General features: G+C 44.4%; 1 protein-coding gene across 1 annotated transcript; it reads right to left on the minus strand.

Moving 5' to 3' along the window:
* Positions 1-213: 213 nt before the first annotated feature.
* On the minus strand, positions 214-4,719 carry LOC135553466 (Fc receptor-like protein 2). The gene is made up of 8 exons (XM_064985574.1): positions 4,704-4,719; positions 2,057-2,341; positions 1,540-1,866; positions 1,101-1,391; positions 737-981; positions 621-636; positions 375-488; positions 214-314 (listed from the first exon to the last, which is right to left on the minus strand). Exons 1-8 carry the CDS (start codon positions 4,717-4,719, stop codon positions 214-216), a joined length of 1,395 nt encoding a protein of 464 aa, XP_064841646.1.
* Between the last annotated feature and the right edge of the window lie 14,994 nt (positions 4,720-19,713).

Raw genomic sequence — 19,713 nt, forward strand, 5'->3', positions numbered from 1 at the left:
TCCATTCAACATAGTAATTAATCCACGCGGCGTAGTTAAGTTTTAGACAATAATTAAAGCAGCCTGAGATGGAGTGTCTGTGGGTACAGGGGTTTACCTCTGTACGCCGCGGGGTACCTCTGTACGCCGCGGGTTACCCCTGTACGCCGCGGGGTACCCCTGTACGCCGCGGGTTACCTCTGTACGCCGCGGGGTACCCCTGTACGCCGCGGGTTACCCCTGTACGCCGCGGGTACCCCTGTACGCCGCGGGTACCCCTGTACGCCGCGGGTACCTCTGTACGCCGCGGGTACCTCTGTACGCCGCGGGTACCTCTGTACGCCGCGGGTACAGGGGTTACCTCTGTATGCCGTGTACTGGCTAGGGGTTCTTACCTCGAGCCTTACAGCATTTCACCACCAGTGCAATGGTCACCAGCAGGAAGATAGAAACCACCAATAAACTACACAGCAGAATGAGCAAAGAGATGGACCACACTGGGTCTGGAGCTAAAGAGCGAGAGAGCAATGGATGGAGGAGAGAGAGAGACAGATGGATGGAGGAGAGAGACAGAGATGGAGAGCGAGAGAGAGGATAGAAAGCGAGAGAGAGGATAGAGAGCGAGAGAGAGGATAGAGAGCGAGAGGAGGAAGAGATCTACTGGTCATACAAACTGACACACTGTGTATACAGACACACACACCCATTAGAAATAACATACAAACACTAAAAGGTGCATTTATTTCTCACCTCTCACAGACACCCAGCTCCCATGTGATTCTCCCTGGTCGAGTTGTTTACACCGGTACCATCCTTCATCTGACTTTGTTGCTGCAGGGATGGTCATCTCTCCTGTTAGCTCAGTCTTAGTGAGGTAGCCATTGTCCATCCATTTATGAAACTCGGCACTGAGGTTTGATGGGGTCCCCTGATATCTGCAGCGTAGAGTCACAGAATCTCCCTCAGTCACAGGAAGGGCGGGGCTTTCCAGGGCCACGCCCTCTGTACAGCACCAATCACATACACTACAGTTACAGTCTATCAGACTGAAGAAACAAATCGTCACCATATCATTTGTGGATGCTGGGTTACAATTCATCTTATTAAAGGGTTAGACTTACTAAGGGTCACTGTGATGTTGACGGCATTACTGTACTCTCCCGACTCAGACTCACACCAGTACACGCCAGTGTCTGACCAGACATCTGTAGTTGTGAAGATGCACGTGGATCCTGTCACTGATCCCCAGTCAGTAGGACACTCTAATACTTTGGGTTCTTCCCATCGCAAGTACCTCTTCACTCTCCATCTATTAGAGTCCCCCTGCACAGCACAGCCCAGCGAGACAGACTCATTGTAAAAGAACTGAACTCTGTTGGGACTGACAGTCAGAGAGGCTGAAGGAGACAGACCTGAAACACACAGAAATACAGAGAGAGAAATACAGAGAGAGAGAGAGAGAGAGAGAGAGAGAGAGAGAGAGAGAGAGAGAGAGAGAGAGAGAGAGAGATGAGACTGAGGTCAGGGTGCAGAGTGTGACACAGAGAAAGAGTGACTCACCTTCTACCCAGAGAAACTGGAGTTCACTGAAGTCTGTGTAATAGACTGGGTCTCCTCTCTCAGCTCTACACACATATCTCTCTCTGTGACTCAGACCAACCAGGCTGAGAGAGTAGGAGCCTCCAGCCCCTCCGTCACTGTCCGGTAGCAGCTCTGGAAAGAAGTCCTTGTCTGGATAAGAGGGGAACCCTTCCCTGTAGGGTACAGTCTTGTACCAGGAGAACGTCCAGCCTGTATACGCATCTCCAACCTCACAGCTCAGCGTTACTGAGTCTCCAGCATTCACCCACCATGAAGGAGACATGGTCAGGTGAGGAGAAACCTTCCCTGAAGTGGAGGGGAGATCATTTGTACCACAGTGATCTGTTGTTACAGTTTTAAAAAAAATATTTTATACTTGAATAGTCACCAAACATTCATATTGAAGTCACTTAGGAAGCCATTCTCATGTTCTGACACTACATGTAGTATTACCTCACCACTTCTCTCTCTCAACAACGCAGACATACACACTCACATGACACGGTTAGTGTGACGTCCTCGCTGACGCTGGACTTCTGGGAGTTGCTCCTCCGCACTCCCATGCAGCTGTAGACACCATTATGAGCCGCTTCAACAGGACCGAGACGGCATTCATTCTGACTGGAGGAGTAAACGAGGCCGTTAAGACCTCTGTACCACTGGTACTCCCAGTCAGCGACTCCGTCGTCCTGTATGTCACATCGGAGAGTGACGGTCTCTCCTTGGTATATCCCCGTCGGTGTCCGTTGAGGCTGCAGAGTTAAAACAGCTCTGGGCGGCTCTGGACGAACAGAGAAAATAAGCATCAATGTAACACAAACAGTCTTACTTTACAACACACAAACAAGTTATTATCATTAATCAAACCATAAAAACTAACTGAACACATTGAGTAACTACGCGTTGTGAGCTCACAAATAAAATGCACTTAAATGTTATTTATAGTTAACTGTTTAATTGATCATGTTATGGTCAGAATGTATTTTTATCAAATACAATTCAATAGTATTTTAGATGTATTTTTAGTGACCAAATGTCTTTGTGTCTTCATGAGAGAGAAAAAACTATGTCCAGAAGTAAATAGGAAATGCTACTGGTGTGTGTCTTCATGTTGACACTATATAAACGAGTCATCCCGCAGTGTTTGTGATTATACCCTGATGAAGACAGCTTGGCTGTCGAAACGTTGGTATTACATTTTTGCATCTGAGCTCCTAGAGTGCGCGGCTCTCTTTTATTATTGTGCGTCTTCATGTTGTCTACTGGTGTGGAGAAAAGAATGGGACTCACCTTGGCTTTGTCCATAGCAGGTGAGAGCACTCAGCACTAAAACACACACAGAGAGAGAGAGAGTGAGAGAGAGAGAGGAGAGAAAACCCATCACGTCACACTATCAGATAACAACCTAACCGCAGCAATTAAAGGGGCAATCCGGGATTTGAATAACATAAAAAACATTTTAATTAACAACTCGGGGATGGAGAAATGTAACACCTCAAATTCATAGACAAAGCCATGGCTGCAGGGACTGACCATCCATGAGATACAAATGTTCTGCTGTTTGATCTGACAATTAATCTTGATAGTTGTACAGTCGTCAAAACGGAAGGACCTCAGCGTTACTCTGGACCCTGATCGCTCTTTTGACAAACATATCAAGAATACTTCAAGGGCAGCTTGTTTTCCCCATCTTCGTAACATTTCAAAAATCGAACTTTTTTTTCCAATAATTTGATTAACTGATTGTTGACATTTACCTTGTTTACAAACAAACAATGGAGTAAAACAATATTATATTATGGGTTCTGATTGGGTATAACAGTTGAACTAAGCTCACGAGGCCATTATCAGTTATAGCCTATTCTTCAAGAATCATTGGACAGCCTGTGTGTCATTAATTTAAAATGTTCCAATCCCAGAGGACCACTACAAACAAATGCTTGCGCCAATATTGATAATTCAACCCTCCCTAGCAGCTTTTTTTTTGGTCCAAGGACAGCGTACAGCCATTGTAAGAGCCTGCCTGTCCTGTAGACTACATCTGAGTTAAGGATTGGTCTCTATATTACAGTTAACTCACTTTTGTTAAAACAAAAACAGTTGTTGACACTGCAATGGATATTACATTGATTTACTACACACACACACCTCACAACTCACAACTCACAACTCACAAAGAATTCCCCAGAGTGAGATGTGCTCCATGCATCCTGCACACATGTTGTGAAAGGTCACACAACTCACAACTCACAACTCACAACTCACAACTCACAACTCACAAAGAATTCCCCAGAGTGAGATGTGCTCCATGCTATCCTGCTTGACAGCGTAAATGTTGTGAAAGGTCATGGCACCCTAACAGGACTCCCAATTGCTTCCAATTACACCAGACCACGCCCCTTCCCTCCACACCTGTTCCCACTCACTAATCAACGTTCCTTTCAGTTCCCTTTATAAGCAGTATGATCCTTCCTACACGTTAGTATAGTTTTGATTGGTGATGCCTTTGGGAGGCTGCATCGTACCGGGGACGTAAGTGCCTACCATGTGCTGCCCTGTAGCCAGAGCATATGCTGCCCTGTAGCCAGAGCATATGCTGCCCTGTAGCCAGAGCATATGCTGCCCTGTAGCCAGAGCATATGCTGCCCTGTAGCCATAGCATATGCTGCCCTGTAGCCAGAGCATATGCTGCCCTGTAGCCATAGCATATGCTGCCCTGTAGCCATAGCATATGCTGCCCTGTAGCCTGAGCATATGCTACCCTGTAGCCAGAGCATATGCTACCCTGTAGCCATAGAGCATATGCTACCTTGTAGCCAGAGCATATGCTACCCTGTAGCCAGAACATATGCTACCCTGTAGCCAGAGCATATGCTACCCTGTAGCCAGAGCATATGCTACCTTGTAGCCAGAGCATATGCTACCCTGTAGCCAGAGCATATGCTACCTTGTAGCCAGAACATATGCTACCTTGTAGCCAGAGCATATGCTACCTTGTAGCCAGAGCATATGCTACCTTGTAGCCAGAACATATGCTACCTTGTAGCCAGAACATATGCTACCTTGTAGCCAGAACATATGCTACCCATGTCCTCAGTTGGCCCCTTTTTATGCTTTGCTCTCCTTAAGTTGTAGTTACTCACCTGGCACTACTTTCATGTCTGCAACTTTTTTTTTTAAATGTTCCTAATGTTTCCTTTTCGTGTTTCCTTCCAGACCACCACATCCTTGCGGTGTTGGCAAATGTTTTACCAAGATTACCAATTACTTCACACTGGAAGAAGTTAAACTGATTTAGGCACTTTGAAAAAGTAGTTCTCTACATCCAAACTACTGTGTGTGTGGGGGGGGGTAAATCTGAAGTGTCATAAATCATAAATTGTGAGCACAGATTATTTTAGGGTGACATGCTAATGTCTACTTTAGTCTACTTTAATCTACTAAATATGTTTAATGTGAGAATTGGGCAGGTCTGATTGGGCCGTTTCACTGTTTTTGTTGAAAGGTGTCCTAGTAGTTGGCTACATGTCAAAGTAATCAACTACTGGGGAAACAGTTCCTTGACTATGATGCAGTTCAACTAAAAATCACTGACATTTAAGGTATTAGTTGCATTCCACTACTTCCCAACACTGTATCCTTGTTACCCTAACGTTCCTATTTGCCTTAATGCATTAACTTCAACTCTAACCTCCATCACGCCAATCCTAATCTTCCCCATATGTCAACGGTCTTAAATGGGTGTAGATTGATAGTCTAGTTACCTTTTGATTCTAACGGTAGAACCTGGTTTGTGACAGAACCAACCTGTGTTTAAAAAGTCTATGGGTGCAGTTTATGACTTCTTCTTTAAAACATGGCAGAGGTTTGAATTGACACTCTTGAAATAGAATTGGGTTAAAAGTTGTCATGTGGTGGTCATTGTTTGTCAGATAAATGTGTTTCTAAGATGTAACTTTTCTCCTGATTTGAAGCAAACTGTCCCTGTGTTTTATGATTTAGCTTAGCTAAACTGTCCGTCCCTGTAAGTTCATATAGCTATTCAACCTGACATTTCTATGACGCAAATGTTAAATAATGTGTTTGACAGCTAGCTCTATTTTTATTAATTCTAAATGTGTATGTGGGAGGTTGCTAAATGCTTGGCTCACTTGAACTTGTTTAGCATGTTTCTGCTAGCTTGCTACATTTCTTGGCTCACTTGAACTTGTTTAGCATGTTTCTGCTAGCTTGCTACATTTCTTGGCTCACTTGAACTTGTTTAGCATGTTTCTGCTAGCTTGCTACATTTCTTGGCTCACTTGAACTTGTTTAGCATGCTATTTCTGCTAGCTTGCTACATTTCTTGGCTCACTTGAACTTGTTTAGCATGTTTCTGCTAGCTTGCTACATTTCTTGGCTCACTTGAACTTGTTTAGCATGTTTCTGCTAGCTTGCTACGTTTCTTGGCTCACTTGAACTTGTTTAGCATGTTTCTGCTAGCTTGCTACATTTGCTTTACTTTAGCAAATCAGGCTCAGACCAGTTTTATCTTAAGTGTCACATTTGTCTCTGACTATTGTAACAACGATTGATTAAACTTTTTTTTTTTTTTACAACTTGTAACTCAATGTTTATTTCCAGGATTCTCAGATTAAACTTTGCTTGTTGACCTGTTAGGAACTAATTGGTTGTTCTGCCCTACAACAAAATCTTACACAACCTGCATTGATGTTTGCTATTGCAGAAAATGATTACTAAAACTCTGTACCAAACATGATCGTGAATTCAGTAGTCATCATAGTAAGTCCTTAACACCTAGTTTACAGTTTAGCTTGAAGTTAAAAAAATATTGCAAAGTAGACAAAATGCATTGCATTTTTATTTTACTGTGCTATAACAATCATTACATTTTCTCTAGATTATGACCTCTGTTTTCCCATTAGTCCTCTGGCCCTGAGTTATAATACATTGTTCAGAGGCCATTAGTTGCAATCAGCAGTAGAAACCGTGTCCTCCACACCTGATTTGGTAAAAAGCTGAGGGATGTGGCTGGCGACAGGAACCCCTTATTCATACGGACGGTATGGTGGATCATGATATATATAAATTATAGTTTTAACTGTTGGTGTTAAGTGTTTTACTGTTATATTTTGGGTTCTGCTATGATAGTTGTACTAAGACCATAAGTCATTCTTCAAGAATCAATGGGTGCAGAAGTAAAATGGATGTGGTGACGGATTGCCCCTTTAAAATATGATTGGCTCAAAGTGTAGCCGAGATGGAAAAACTGGGATGAGTCGTGATTTATTAGGATCCTCCATTAGCCAATGACAGCTAGTCTTACTGGGGTCCGACACATGAGAGATTCCATAAGACTTCACAATTTAGATAAAATTAAAAAAACATGTCTCTGTTACACGTCAGTACATACAAGATAAAAAACAGGTTTGCTGTTCACTTGCACTAACCCAGGACTAAAGTCTAACTGCTCAATTAAGTTCTGGTTCCACATGTTTTGAGAAGACATGCAAGACACGAACAACCTCGAGGAGCTCCACCCTCTTGGCAAGTCTATGGGCAGAATGTCCCTCAGATTTATTTTGTTTCCCGCACAACACACTGCTATATTGGTCTGCTAATACAGGACTAGTAATACAGGACTAGTAAAGGTCTGTTAATACAGGACTAGTAAAGGTCTGTTAATACAGGACTAGTAAAGGTCTGTTAATACAGGACTAGTAAAGGTCTGTTAATACAGGACTAGTAAAGGTCTGTTAATACAGGACTAGTAAAGGTCTGTTAATACAGGACTAGTAAAGGTCTGTTAATACAGGACTAGTAAAGGTCTGTTAATACAGGACTAGTAATACAGGTCTGTTAATACAGGACTAGTAATACAGGACTAGTAATACAGGACTAGTAATTACATTTTTACTAGTAATACAGGACTAGTAATACAGGACTAGTAATACAGGACTAGTAATACAGGACTAGTAATACAGGACTAGTAATACAGGACTAGTAAAGGTCTGCTAATACAGGACTAGTAAACAGGTGTGCTAATACAGGACAAGTAAATGTCTGTTAATACAGGACTAGTAATACAGGACTAGTAAAGGTCTGTTAATACAGGACTAGTAATACAGGACTAGTAATACAGGACTAGTAAAGGTCTGTTAATACAGGACTAGTAATACAGGACTAGTAAAGGTCTGCTAATACAGGACTAGTAATACAGGACTAGTAAAGGTCTGTTAATACAGGACTAGTAATACAGGACTAGTAAAGGTCTGCTAATACAGGACTAGTAAAGGTCTGTTAATACAGGACAAGTAAAGGTCTGTTAATACAGGACAAGTAAATGTCTGTTAATACAGGACTAGTAATACAGGACTAGTAATACAGGACTAGTAAAGGTCTGTTAATACAGGACTAGTAATACAGGACTAGTAAAGGTCTGCTAATACAGGACTAGTAATACAGGACTAGTAAAGGTCTGTTAATACAGGACTAGTAATACAGGACTAGTAAAGGTCTGCTAATACAGGACTAGTAAAGGTCTGTTAATACAGGACAAGTAAAGGTCTGTTAATACAGGACAAGTAAAGGTCTGTTAATACAGGACTAGTAAAGGTCTGCTAATACAGGACTAGTAAAGGTCTGCTAATACAGGACTAGTAATACAGGACTAGTAAAGGTCTGTAATACAGGACTAGTAATACAGGACTAGTAAAGGTCTGTTAATACAGGACTAGTAATACAGGACTAGTAAAGGTCTGCTAATACAGGACTAGTAAAGGTCTGCTAATACAGGACTAGTAAAGGTCTGCTAATACAGGACTAGTAAAGGTCTGCTAATACAGGACTAGTAATACAGGACTAGTAGGTCTGCTAATACAGGACTAGTAATACAGGACTAGTAGGTCTGTTAATACAGGACTAGTAAAGGCCTGTTAATACAGAACTAGTAAAGGTCCAGTGCACTACTTTTGCCCTTTTTTTTATACACTGAAGAAAAATATGAACCTTACATTTTTACTGAGTTACCATTCATTTAAGGAAATCAGTCAATTGAAATAAATTATTTCGGCCCTAATCTATGGATTTCACATGACTGGGCAGGGTTGCAGTCATGGTTGGTCATAGGCTGGCATAGTTACACGTGGTCTGCGGTTGAGGCCAGTTGGAAGTACTGCCAAATTCTACAAAACAATGTTGGAGGCGGCTTATGGTAGAGTAATGAACATTCAATTCTCCGGTGGACATTCCTCCAGTAAGCATGCCAATTGCACGCTCCCTCAAAACTTGGTGTTGTGTGACAAAACTGCACATTTTAGTTGTCTTTGTCAGACAGACAGGGAGGGAGGTGTCAGACAGACAGGGAGGGATATTGACAGGTGTGTGCCTTTCCAAAACCATGTCCAATCAATTGAATTTACCACAGGTGGACTCCAAGTTGTAGAAACATTTCAAGGATGTTAAATAGAAACAGGATGCACCTGAGCTCAATTTGAGTCTCATAGCAAAGAGTGAATACTTATGTATATAAAGGTCTTTGTGTTTTATTTTTAATACATTTGCAACAATGTCGAAAACTGTTTTTGCTTTGTCATTGTGTAACAAAAAAAAGGGAGACTGTCAAATGAATGTAATCTATTTTAGAATAAGGCTAACGTAACAAAATGTCAAGAGGTCTGAACTTTCAGAAGAAGATATATATATATATTTTTTTTTTCATTCTGATTTTACAGGGGTGCTGTAGCACCCCTACTTCCTGTGGGTATGATTGCTGATGCTATGTATTGGCCATTGAGAGACTGAAGTCATGGTTGGCCATATAGAGCCCCAGAGTATGATTTATAATACCCATAAAACCTAGCAGGGAAATGGTTCCAATCGTTTTTCCTCCATAGATTTTTCCCCATGGTGGATTTTATAAACACTTAAAATAAGGGCTGTGTTTTGTGTAGACTTACCCTGGCGTGACGTTTTGATAACTGTGTAAATCTCTCTGACCGCTAGGTTTTATGGGTATTATGACTCATACTGTGGTACTCTATTGGCTCTCCCCAGTAGGAGCAGTCCTCCATAGGAATACATGGAATTCTACAGTGTTTCAAGGACAATTGCATGTATTTAAGTATTTTTTGTTTTAAAGGGGACAGTAACATTCCTCTCAAAAGTATACTTCATTTTGTTTTACACATAATATACATTTAAAAGTACGCATTAAGGTGTCTGTAATATAATAAACATGGCTAAAACTAATGTCGACATTAATATAAATGCAATATTTTGGTGGGGGAGTGACAAGATGGAGGCATGGTGGCTTCAACATAGTGTCCCATAAGTCATCCTGTGTGCAGAAAATCATTGATTGCCACCTGATTGCCGCCTGATTGCCACCTGTAGCCTACACAGGGCTACAGACACAGGGAGGGAGGGAGGGAGACTGTCAGACAGACAGACAGGGAGGGAGGGAGACTGTCAGACAGACAGACAGGGAGGGAGGGAGACTGTCAGACAGACAGACACGGAGGGAGGGAGACAGACTGTAAGACAGGGAGGGAGACTGTCAGACAGAGGGAGGGAGACTGACAGACAGACAGGGAGGGAGACTGTCAGACAGGGGAGGGAGGGAGGGAGGGAGACTGACACAGACAGGGAGAGAGGGAGGGAGGGAGGGAGACTGTCAGACAGACAGGGAGGGAGGGAGGGAGACTGTCAGACAGACAGGGAGGGAGACTGTCAGACAGACAGGGAGGGGGAGACTGTCAGACAGACAGGGAGGGAGACTGTCAGACAGACAGGGAGGGAGACTGTCAGACAGACAGGGACAGACAGGGGAGGGAGGAAGGGAGACTGTCAGACAGACAGGGAGGAAGGGGGAGGGAGACTGTCAGACAGACAGGGAGGGGGAGGGAGACTGTCAGACAGACGGGGAGGGAGGGAGGGAGGGAGACTGTCAGACAGACGGGGAGGGAGGGAGGGAGGGAGACTGTCAGACAGACAGGGGGAGGGAGGGAGGGAGGGAGACTGTCAGACAGACAGGGGAGGGAGGGACAGGGGAGGGAGGTCAGACAGACAGGGAGACTGTCAGACAGACAGGGAGGGAGACTGTCAGACAGACAGGGAGGGAGACTGTCAGACAGACAGGGAGGGAGACTGTCAGACAGACAGGGAGCGAGGGAGACTGTCAGACAGACAGGGAGCGGAGGGGAGACTGTCAGACAGACAGGGAGGAGGGAGACTGTCAGACAGACAGGGAGCGAGGGAGACTGTCAGACAGACAGGGAGGAGGGAGACTGTCAGACAGACAGGGAGCGAGGGAGACTGTCAGACAGACAGGGAGGAGGAGACTGTCAGACAGACAGGGAGAGAGGGAGACTGTCAGACAGACAGGGAGAGAGGGAGACTGTCAGACAGACAGGGAGGAGAGGGAGACTGTCAGACAGACAGGGAGAGGGAGGAGACTGTCAGACAGACAGGGTACACACATCCCTGTCTGTATCCTCAGTACCTCACACTATGGATGCCTTGTTGATGGTCATCATGGCCTCTGGGGCTGCTGTGCCGTTGAACTGGCCAATCGTCAAGCAGGAGATCTTACCGTCACCATTCACTTGCAAGTTAATGATGTCATAGTAGCCGTTCTGGAAGAATAAAGGTTCTTTGGTGTGGGAGACGTCAAACTACACGTTCCTCAGGTAGTACATCAACTAGAGAAGAAAGGAGAAGATGGACAATATTAAAACATACAGCAGTTACAACTGCGATGAACACACACACATACACAGGCACACCTGTCAGGGCTCAATGCTGGTGACATCAGCACAGCTGTTGTTGAAGGGCCCCTGGCAAGGCTCAGAGATCTCCATGTTATGCATGGCATGGGACACGGTGGACAAAGCCTTTTACACACTGCAATGCATAATATCAGAATCGCCATATCTACCTGTATGTGAGGTGTAGTTGGGTCATGTCAGAGTAGGTATCACCATATCTACCTGTATGTGAGGTGTAGCAGGGTCACATCAGAGTAGGTATCACCATATCTACCTGTATGTGAGGTGTAGCAGGGTCACATCAGAGTAGGTATCCTCATATCTACCTGTATGTGAGGTGTAGCTGGGTCACATCAGAGTAGGTATCACCATATCTACCTGTATGTGAGGTGTAGCAGGGTCACGTCAGAGTAGGTATCACCATATCTACCTGTATGTGAGGTGTAGCAGGGTCACGTCAGAGTAGGTATCCTCATATCTACCTGTATGTGAGGTGTAGCTGGGTCACGTCAGAGTAGGTATCACCATATCTACCTGTATGTGAGGTGTAGCAGGGTCACGTCAGAGTAGGTATCACCATATCTACCTGTATGTGAGGTGTAGCTGGGTCACGTCAGAGTAGGTATCACCATATCTACCTGTATGTGAGGTGTAGCAGGGTCACGTCAGAGTAGGTATCACAATATCTACCTGTATGTGAGTTGTAGCTGGGTCACGTCAGAGTAGGTATCACCATATCTACCTGTATGTGAGGTGTAGCTGGGTCACGTCAGAGTAGGTATCACCATATCTACCTGTATGTGAGGTGTAGCTGGGTCACGTCAGAGTAGGTATCACCATATCTACCTGTATGTGAGGTGTAGCTGGGTCACGTCAGAGTAGGTATCACCATATCTACCTGTATGTGAGGTGTAGCTGGGTCACGTCAGAGTAGGTATCACCATATCTACCTGTATGTGAGGTGTAGCTGGGTCACGTCAGAGTAGGTATCACCATATCTACCTGTATGTGAGGTGTAGCTGGGTCACGTCAGAGTAGGTATCACCATATCTACCTGTATGTGAGGTGTAGCTGGGTCACGTCAGAGTAGGTATCACCATATCTACCTGTATGTGAGGTGTAGCAGGGTCACATCAGAGTAGGTATCACCATATCTACCTGTATGTGAGGTGTAGCAGGGTCACGTCAGAGTAGGTATCACCATATCTACCTGTATGTGAGGTGTAGCTGGGTCACGTCAGAGTAGGTATCACCATATCTACCTGTATGTGAGGTGTAGCTGGGTCACGTCAGAGTAGGTATCACCATATCTACCTGTATGTGAGGTGTAGCTGGGTCACGTCAGAGTAGGTATCACCATATCTACCTGTATGTGAGGTGTAGCTGGGTCACGTCAGAGTAGGTATCACCATATCTACCTGTATGTGAGGTGTGGCTGGGTCACGTCAGAGTAGGTATCACCATATCTACCTGTCATGTGAGGTGTAGCTGGGTCACGTCAGAGTAGGTATCACCATATCTACCTGTAATGTGAGGTGTAGCTGGGTCAGACTATCAGAGTAGGTATCACCATATCTACCTGTATGTGAGGTGTACCTGGGTCACGTCAGAGTAGGTATCACCATATCTACCTGTATGTGAGGTGTAGCTGGGTCACGTCAGAGTAGGTATCACCATATCTACCTGTATGTGAGGTGTAGCTGGGTCACGTCAGAGTAGGTATCACCATATCTACCTGTATGTGAGGTGTAGCTGGGTCACATCAGAGTAGGTATCACCATATCTACCTGTATGTGAGGTGTAGCAGGGTCACGTCAGAGTAGGTATCACCATATCTACCTGTATGTGAGGTGTAGCTGGGTCACGTCAGAGTAGGTATCACCATATCTACCTGTATGTGAGGTGTTCTGGGTCACGTCAGAGTAGGTATCACCATATCTACCTGTATGTGAGGTGTAGCTGGGTCACGTCAGAGTAGGTATCACCATATCTACCTGTATGTGAGGTGTAGCAGGGTCACGTCAGAGTAGGTATCACCATATCTACCTGTATGTGAGGTGTAGCTGGGTCACGTCAGAGTAGGTATCACCATATCTACCTGTATGTGAGGTGGTGGCAGCTCATCTCTCCCAAGTGGTCATCACCCATCTCTCGCCTCCTTTGAGCTGGGTCACGTCAGAGTAGGTATCACCATATCTACCTGTATGTGAGGTGTAGCTGGGTCACGTCAGAGTAGGTATCACCATATCTACCTGTATGTGAGGTGTCCCTGGGTCACGTCAGAGTAGGTATCACCATATCTACCTGTATGTGAGGTGTAGCTGGGTCACGTCAGAGTAGGTATCACCATATCTACCTGTATGTGAGGTGTAGCTGGGTCACATCAGAGCTGGTATCACCATATCTACCTGTATGTGAGGTGTATCTGGGTCACATCAGAGTAGGTATCACCATATCTACCTGTATGTGAGGTGTAGCTGGGTCACATCAGAGTAGGTATCACCATATCTACCTGTATGTGAGGTGTAGCTGTCACGTCAGAGTAGGTATCACCATATCTACCTGTATGTGAGGTGTAGCTGGGTCACATCAGAGTAGGTATCATAAAGATTCTCCAGGGACGTCTGCCCCAATACAGCCCCTCCCTAGGTTCCCCTCTGACTGCCCTGGAAAGGGTTGTGTTGTCCCAATGTTGCCCTGGAAAGGGTTGTGTTGTCCCAATGTTGCCCTGGCCATTTCTTTCGCCAGCCTCAGAGCCTGGCCATAGTCCAGTGTGGAGTTGAAGGCCCTTTCCCAGAATTCCTCAGTGAGCGTATCATTGTAGGGGTTGTGTTTCAGCAGGTGACGCTGAGGCCGAATCCCAGAGTACCACCCAGCACTGAACTCACCGAGACACAGAAAACCCCCACATCATCACACTAACAACACCCAACAAATCTCTGTAGGGAACACTGCTTTGAATATAAAACGGTCACTCTGCTGACTAATTCTATGGTACCTGTGACCCCAGGTTGAACCCTAACCCCGAGTTGACCCCTCACCCCAGGCTGGTTGAGTGCGGAGGTGACCCAGGCCTCGCTGGCGATCCAGGTGCGGTTGGTGACATTGTGTTGGACCAGCTCCTGCTATCACAGGGCGCAGATCCACTTCAGAGGAGCACATTACAATGACTCCACAATACACTGGATGTCCCCTGGAGAGCTCACCTGCACAGGAGATTCCAACACTTTATTAACCTGTTTATGGTACAAGCAAACTGTATTAACTTGTTTATGGTACAAGCAAACTGTAGTAACTTGTTTATGGTACAAGCAAACTGTAGTAACTTGTTTATGGTACAAGCAAACTGTATTAACTTGTTTATGGTACAAGCAAACTGTATTAACTTGTTTATGGTTACAAGCAAACTGTTAACTTGTTTATGGTACAAGCAAACTGTTAACTTGTTTATGGTACAAGCAAACTGTATTAACTTGTTTATGGTACAAGCAAACTGTATTAACTTGTTTATGGTACAATCAAACTGTATTAACTTGTTTATGGTACAAGCAAACTGTATTAACTTGTTTATGTACAAACAAACTGTTAACTTGTTTATGGTACAAGCAAACTGATGGAGAGAAATAGAGATGAAAAGAGAGAGAAGAGAAGCAGACAGAGAGAGACAGAAAGAGATACAGAAAGAGAAAGTCATACTGTGGAGAGACAGAGACATTGAGAGGCGTGTTGTAATGGAAACAGGTCACCTTGGGCAGGGTCTCAGAGAAGGAGCTGCAGACCCCAGCCTCCTCCACCTGTTCCTTGAAGGCCTTGATGCCATACTTCCCATAGTCGTCATCCGCGGCGATGGTTCCCATCCGGGTCCAGCTGAAGTGCAGCACCAGGTAGGTCATTGACTGGTAGACGGCGTTAGGAATTGTCATCAAAGGGTGGGGAACTGAAACTTACATTCAAACACAGAGCAGGACAACGAGGAACTCACCTAGAGACAAGGACAGAGGGAAGAGAGCAAAAGAGAGGGGGAAGAGAGCAGAGGAGAGGGGGAAGAGAGAGAGGAGAGAGAGCAGAGGAGAGGGGGAGGAGAGAGTAGTGAAGAGAACAGAAGAGAGAGAGGAGAGGGGGAAGAGAGAGAGGAGAGAGAGCAGAGGAGAGAAGAGGAGAGGGGGAGGAGAGAGAGCAGAAGAGGAGAGGGGGAGGAGAGAGAGGAGAGAGCGCAGAAGAGAGCAGAGGACTGGGGGAGGAGAGAGAGCAGAGAAGAGGAGAGAGGGAGGGAGAGGAAAAAGCCCACTAGATTAGGCCACACTGCACCTAGGTAGGTAGATATAGGAGCTGTAGTGAAGAGGATAGTACATGTATTAATGAGGATATGTAAATGGACAGAGATACCTGGTGGAAATAGTAGTCTCCATATGCGGAGGCTGGACAGGTCTAACCCCCCCAATCCCCACCAGAGCGAACACAGCGTTAGTTGGGCACGGCCTTGTCCTGCCCTGTCAGGTAGGTGAGGGTGCCCTCCACAGCCTTGGAGATGGTGACGCAGGAGTCATAGATGACATAGCCCAGGTCTGTATCAGGGAGTAGGTCTGTCTGCTTGTTGATCTCATCAATGGCAAAGAGCATCGTCAGAGTCCAGCGGAACGTCGAAGTTAAACCTGGATGAGAAGTGATGATGATGTTGGTAAATAGTAATAGTAGTAGTAAAATCCTGACATTACTTTTAAGTAATCTCAAGTAGTACCTGCAATGCATAACATTGCATTAAACTGCCACTTGAGGGCGACAAAGATCAATATGTACCTTCTCAGATAGACGAGCCCAAATCATCATCATCGCTTAGTTTATTGGCTAATATAAGAGGACAGGTCCAAGGGGCTGAAGGGATGGGTGATTGTTGAGTCACAGATTGGATGAGGGAGCAGGACCTTGACAGAAGGAGGCGACTCAGTAGAGAAGCAATTCTATAATGTTCTGTTTCTAAATTGTATTCAAATAATATTTGAAAACACAATAGAGCTCATTTATTGTAATAAAATTAAAGAAATCCCACATTGACAACTTCATTCTCTCCATTTCTCTAGTTTCACCGCCTTAAACTTCGGAGTAATAATTGCATCCCATGACATTAAATTTACTCACCCCTCGCATCCCAGGGATACCGGCACCGGGGAGGTGTTGGTATCGGCTGAGGCGATGGTGATCGGGAAACATCCATCCCACAACAACCGTTTTCTTCTCCACGTTCTTGTACCCGCTCAGATTATACTTGGCTTTCCGTTTACAGTTGGACTCGCCGAGATGGACGCGTAAAAGTGGAGAAAAGCACATAATCTACACAGTAACCGTTTTTTTTTTTCAATTTAATCCAGTAACATCATTTTATTTATTTTACCTTTATTTAACCAGGTGTGAATGTGTGGTATAAAGTGTTCCCAGTGATAGACTCTGAAGGAACAGCATCCACAACAGGTACCGTTGCCAAATCTCAGGGGATGAAATGAGCCATGTCGCACAAAACAACCTCACAAAACAGCCTCCTCACAGAGACGTGAGATAAACAGGACCGTAAAGGTTTATAGATTATGGATATGATTGACTATGATAAATGAAATAAATGGACATAATTTTGTTTTAATTTGTATAATAAAAATAATAACAACAGGCCTAGGCTATATGCACCGTAGTGTTTTAATATATTTTGTGCGCATTGCACTACTTTAAAATAGCCTATAGGGTTTAGAATTGTAGGGCTCGTAATCAAAATTATAGTTTTAAATTAAGGAGACAATAACAGCAGAATAGTAAATAACGTTGTATGAAGTGCAACGCGAAATGAACTGGCAAATCAAAAATACATATAGTAAATTAGTCAGAAGCAGTAAATTCCCTGTCATGTGAATGTCGGTCTGTTTTCATGTTAATGACATAGCACAAAGCGCCTCAAGGCTACGATTTAATTGGCAATAGCATGTGGCGACGCGGATGAGCGCTCATGGGACATTGGCCTTAATGCTCTATAATCTACATCGGATACTGTAATTGTTTATTCCGAAGAATCCTCTGGGTCTTTCGCTGTTGTGAGTCTGAGCTTGTCGACACTTGTCTTTCAATCATCCGGGAGAGAAACACCTGATCCCCGGCAGTGGAGACGCCCGTGGGATAGGATCGCTGGCGGTGCTCGGTTTGCACAAACAGGTGGCTTCACGTGTTGACTCCTGAAAGTAATTGAACCCAAATGTATAATTTCTTGAAATGAAACGTACACCATTACAATCCATATTTCATGAAATAGGCTTACATAAGCAGGGCATATTTTTTGTTCTGAAAATGTATCGTCATAACCAATAGTCTCCAACCTGGGTCCTAGAGAGCTGCAAGGCCTCTCTGTAAATCTAGACTATCACATCTACTATCTTAACCAGCTGGCGAGTAGACGATAAGGATGTAGACTGAAGAGTCAATGGAAATTTAACTCTCATGACCTCTCCAACCCCAAGGCACGTAAAAAGGTTCTACAGTCACTCGTGATGAGCAGTGGCATGTATGGATGCCAAGGGAAGCAATGCTTCCTCCCCCCAAAAAATGACCAACCCAAAAATAAACCCTGAAGAAGGTAGGTGATGCCGAAACGTTGGTGAATGCCCAGTAGATTGCTGGGAGTTTATGTTTGGAGTGTGTGACTCTTTGTTTTGGTGGTTTGCAACTCAAAAATAAAAACATAACAGAATTTATTTTGTCTGTGTTTCATAACTTTCCTTAAATTCACATTTATTTAACTAGACAAGTCAGTTAAGAACAAATTCTTATTTACAATGATGGCCTACACCGGCCAAACCCGGACGACGCTGGGCCAATCGTGCGCCACCCCATGGGACTCCCAATCACGGCCGGATGTGATTCAGTCTCACAGGAAAAAGCATCCGAGCGAGCGAAACAGCGCCCCTCTGTCCCTCTACGTCAATCAATCAAATGTATTTATGAAGCCCTGACATCAGCTGATGTCATAAAGTGCTGTACAGAAACCCAGCCTAAAACCACAAACAGCAAGCAATGCAGGTGAAGGCCATCTATCTGATGCTGTCTGGTCCAAACGAGTATGACATTGTTGCCGCCTGTAGCATTTAATTCAAGGGAAGCCAGCGAGCATCTGACCTCCCTTGACAAAAAAAAAACAGTAAACATAATTTGCCAAACAAGAGTTGCGCGAGCTCAACTGAACGGTCCTGGCGTACCAACAACAAAATGGCAAGGGAAGTCCGTTTGGATTTGCCGTCACTCTTATCCAATGAGTGCCTAAGTCATTGACAGAAAAACTTGATTTGTTGCATCTCGTTGTGTCGTTGTCCTCTGGTAGCTAGCAAGCTAAAATTGTCCCTTTCCTAAATTAGCCATGGATGTAGGTAGGGATTTGGACTTGTGGTTTTACTTAATTCTCCGTACTGGCCAATGATTACAACGGCGATTTTGATCCAATCATTAATTCATACCTTGTTGTGGCCCCGGCCTGAGAGGATGGGAGGTCAATATGTACGGTAGCTAGATATAGAAGGATAATGTTAACTAGCTAACGTTGCCCATGAATGGAAGTTAGACTAGCAAGTAATCATTTTAGCCAAGTAGCCTGGGACAACAAAATATAAAAGCCTGTACTGTATGACAGAGTGAGAGACTATTTCATCAATATGAAAGAGAGGAGTTGTTTCTCTACAAGTAGAGTGAGTCGACATGTTTTTCTACTTGCATGCGCACACACATTTAGCTAACGTTGATTGGACTAAAACATTTTGGTATTTTTTTCTTTGGTATCTTTTGTCATTGTATGCGACTAATCAGAGGTTATTTGATGTTGAAATGGTGCTGAAATAGTGGAGGCAGCTCCTGTTTCCTTTCGACTTGTGGTAACTCTCTGTGGTTCTACATCAATAGTAGTTCAGTGGTCTGAAAATGTCAGAAACATGAACTTCCTTGACCACGCTGTAGGTCATGTAACTGTCTTACTGTACATGCAATATGCTTTGTGGACTTAACCAGAGACCAACCTCTGTCCAGTGTTCTGCTAAAACAAAAACATGTTGAATTTAATCTTTCACCGTTTTATAAAAATAAAAACCAGAAATAACACATTTACACAAGTATTCAGACCCTTTACTCAGTACTTTGTTGAAGCACCTTTGGCAGCAATTACAGCCTTGAGTCTTCTTGGTTATGATGCTACAAACTTGGCACACCTGTATTTGGGGAGTTTCTCCCATTCTTTTCTGCAGATCCTCTCAAGGTCTGTCAGGTTGGATGGGGAGCGTTGCTGCACAGCTATTTTCAGGTCTCGCCAGAGGATGTTCAAATCGGGTTCAAGTCTGGGATCTAGCTGGGCCACACCCAGTATGAGGTC

The sequence above is a fragment of the Oncorhynchus masou genome, chromosome 13 (assembly GCF_036934945.1).
Source record: "Oncorhynchus masou masou isolate Uvic2021 chromosome 13, UVic_Omas_1.1, whole genome shotgun sequence".
NCBI lineage: Eukaryota > Metazoa > Chordata > Actinopteri > Salmoniformes > Salmonidae > Oncorhynchus > Oncorhynchus masou.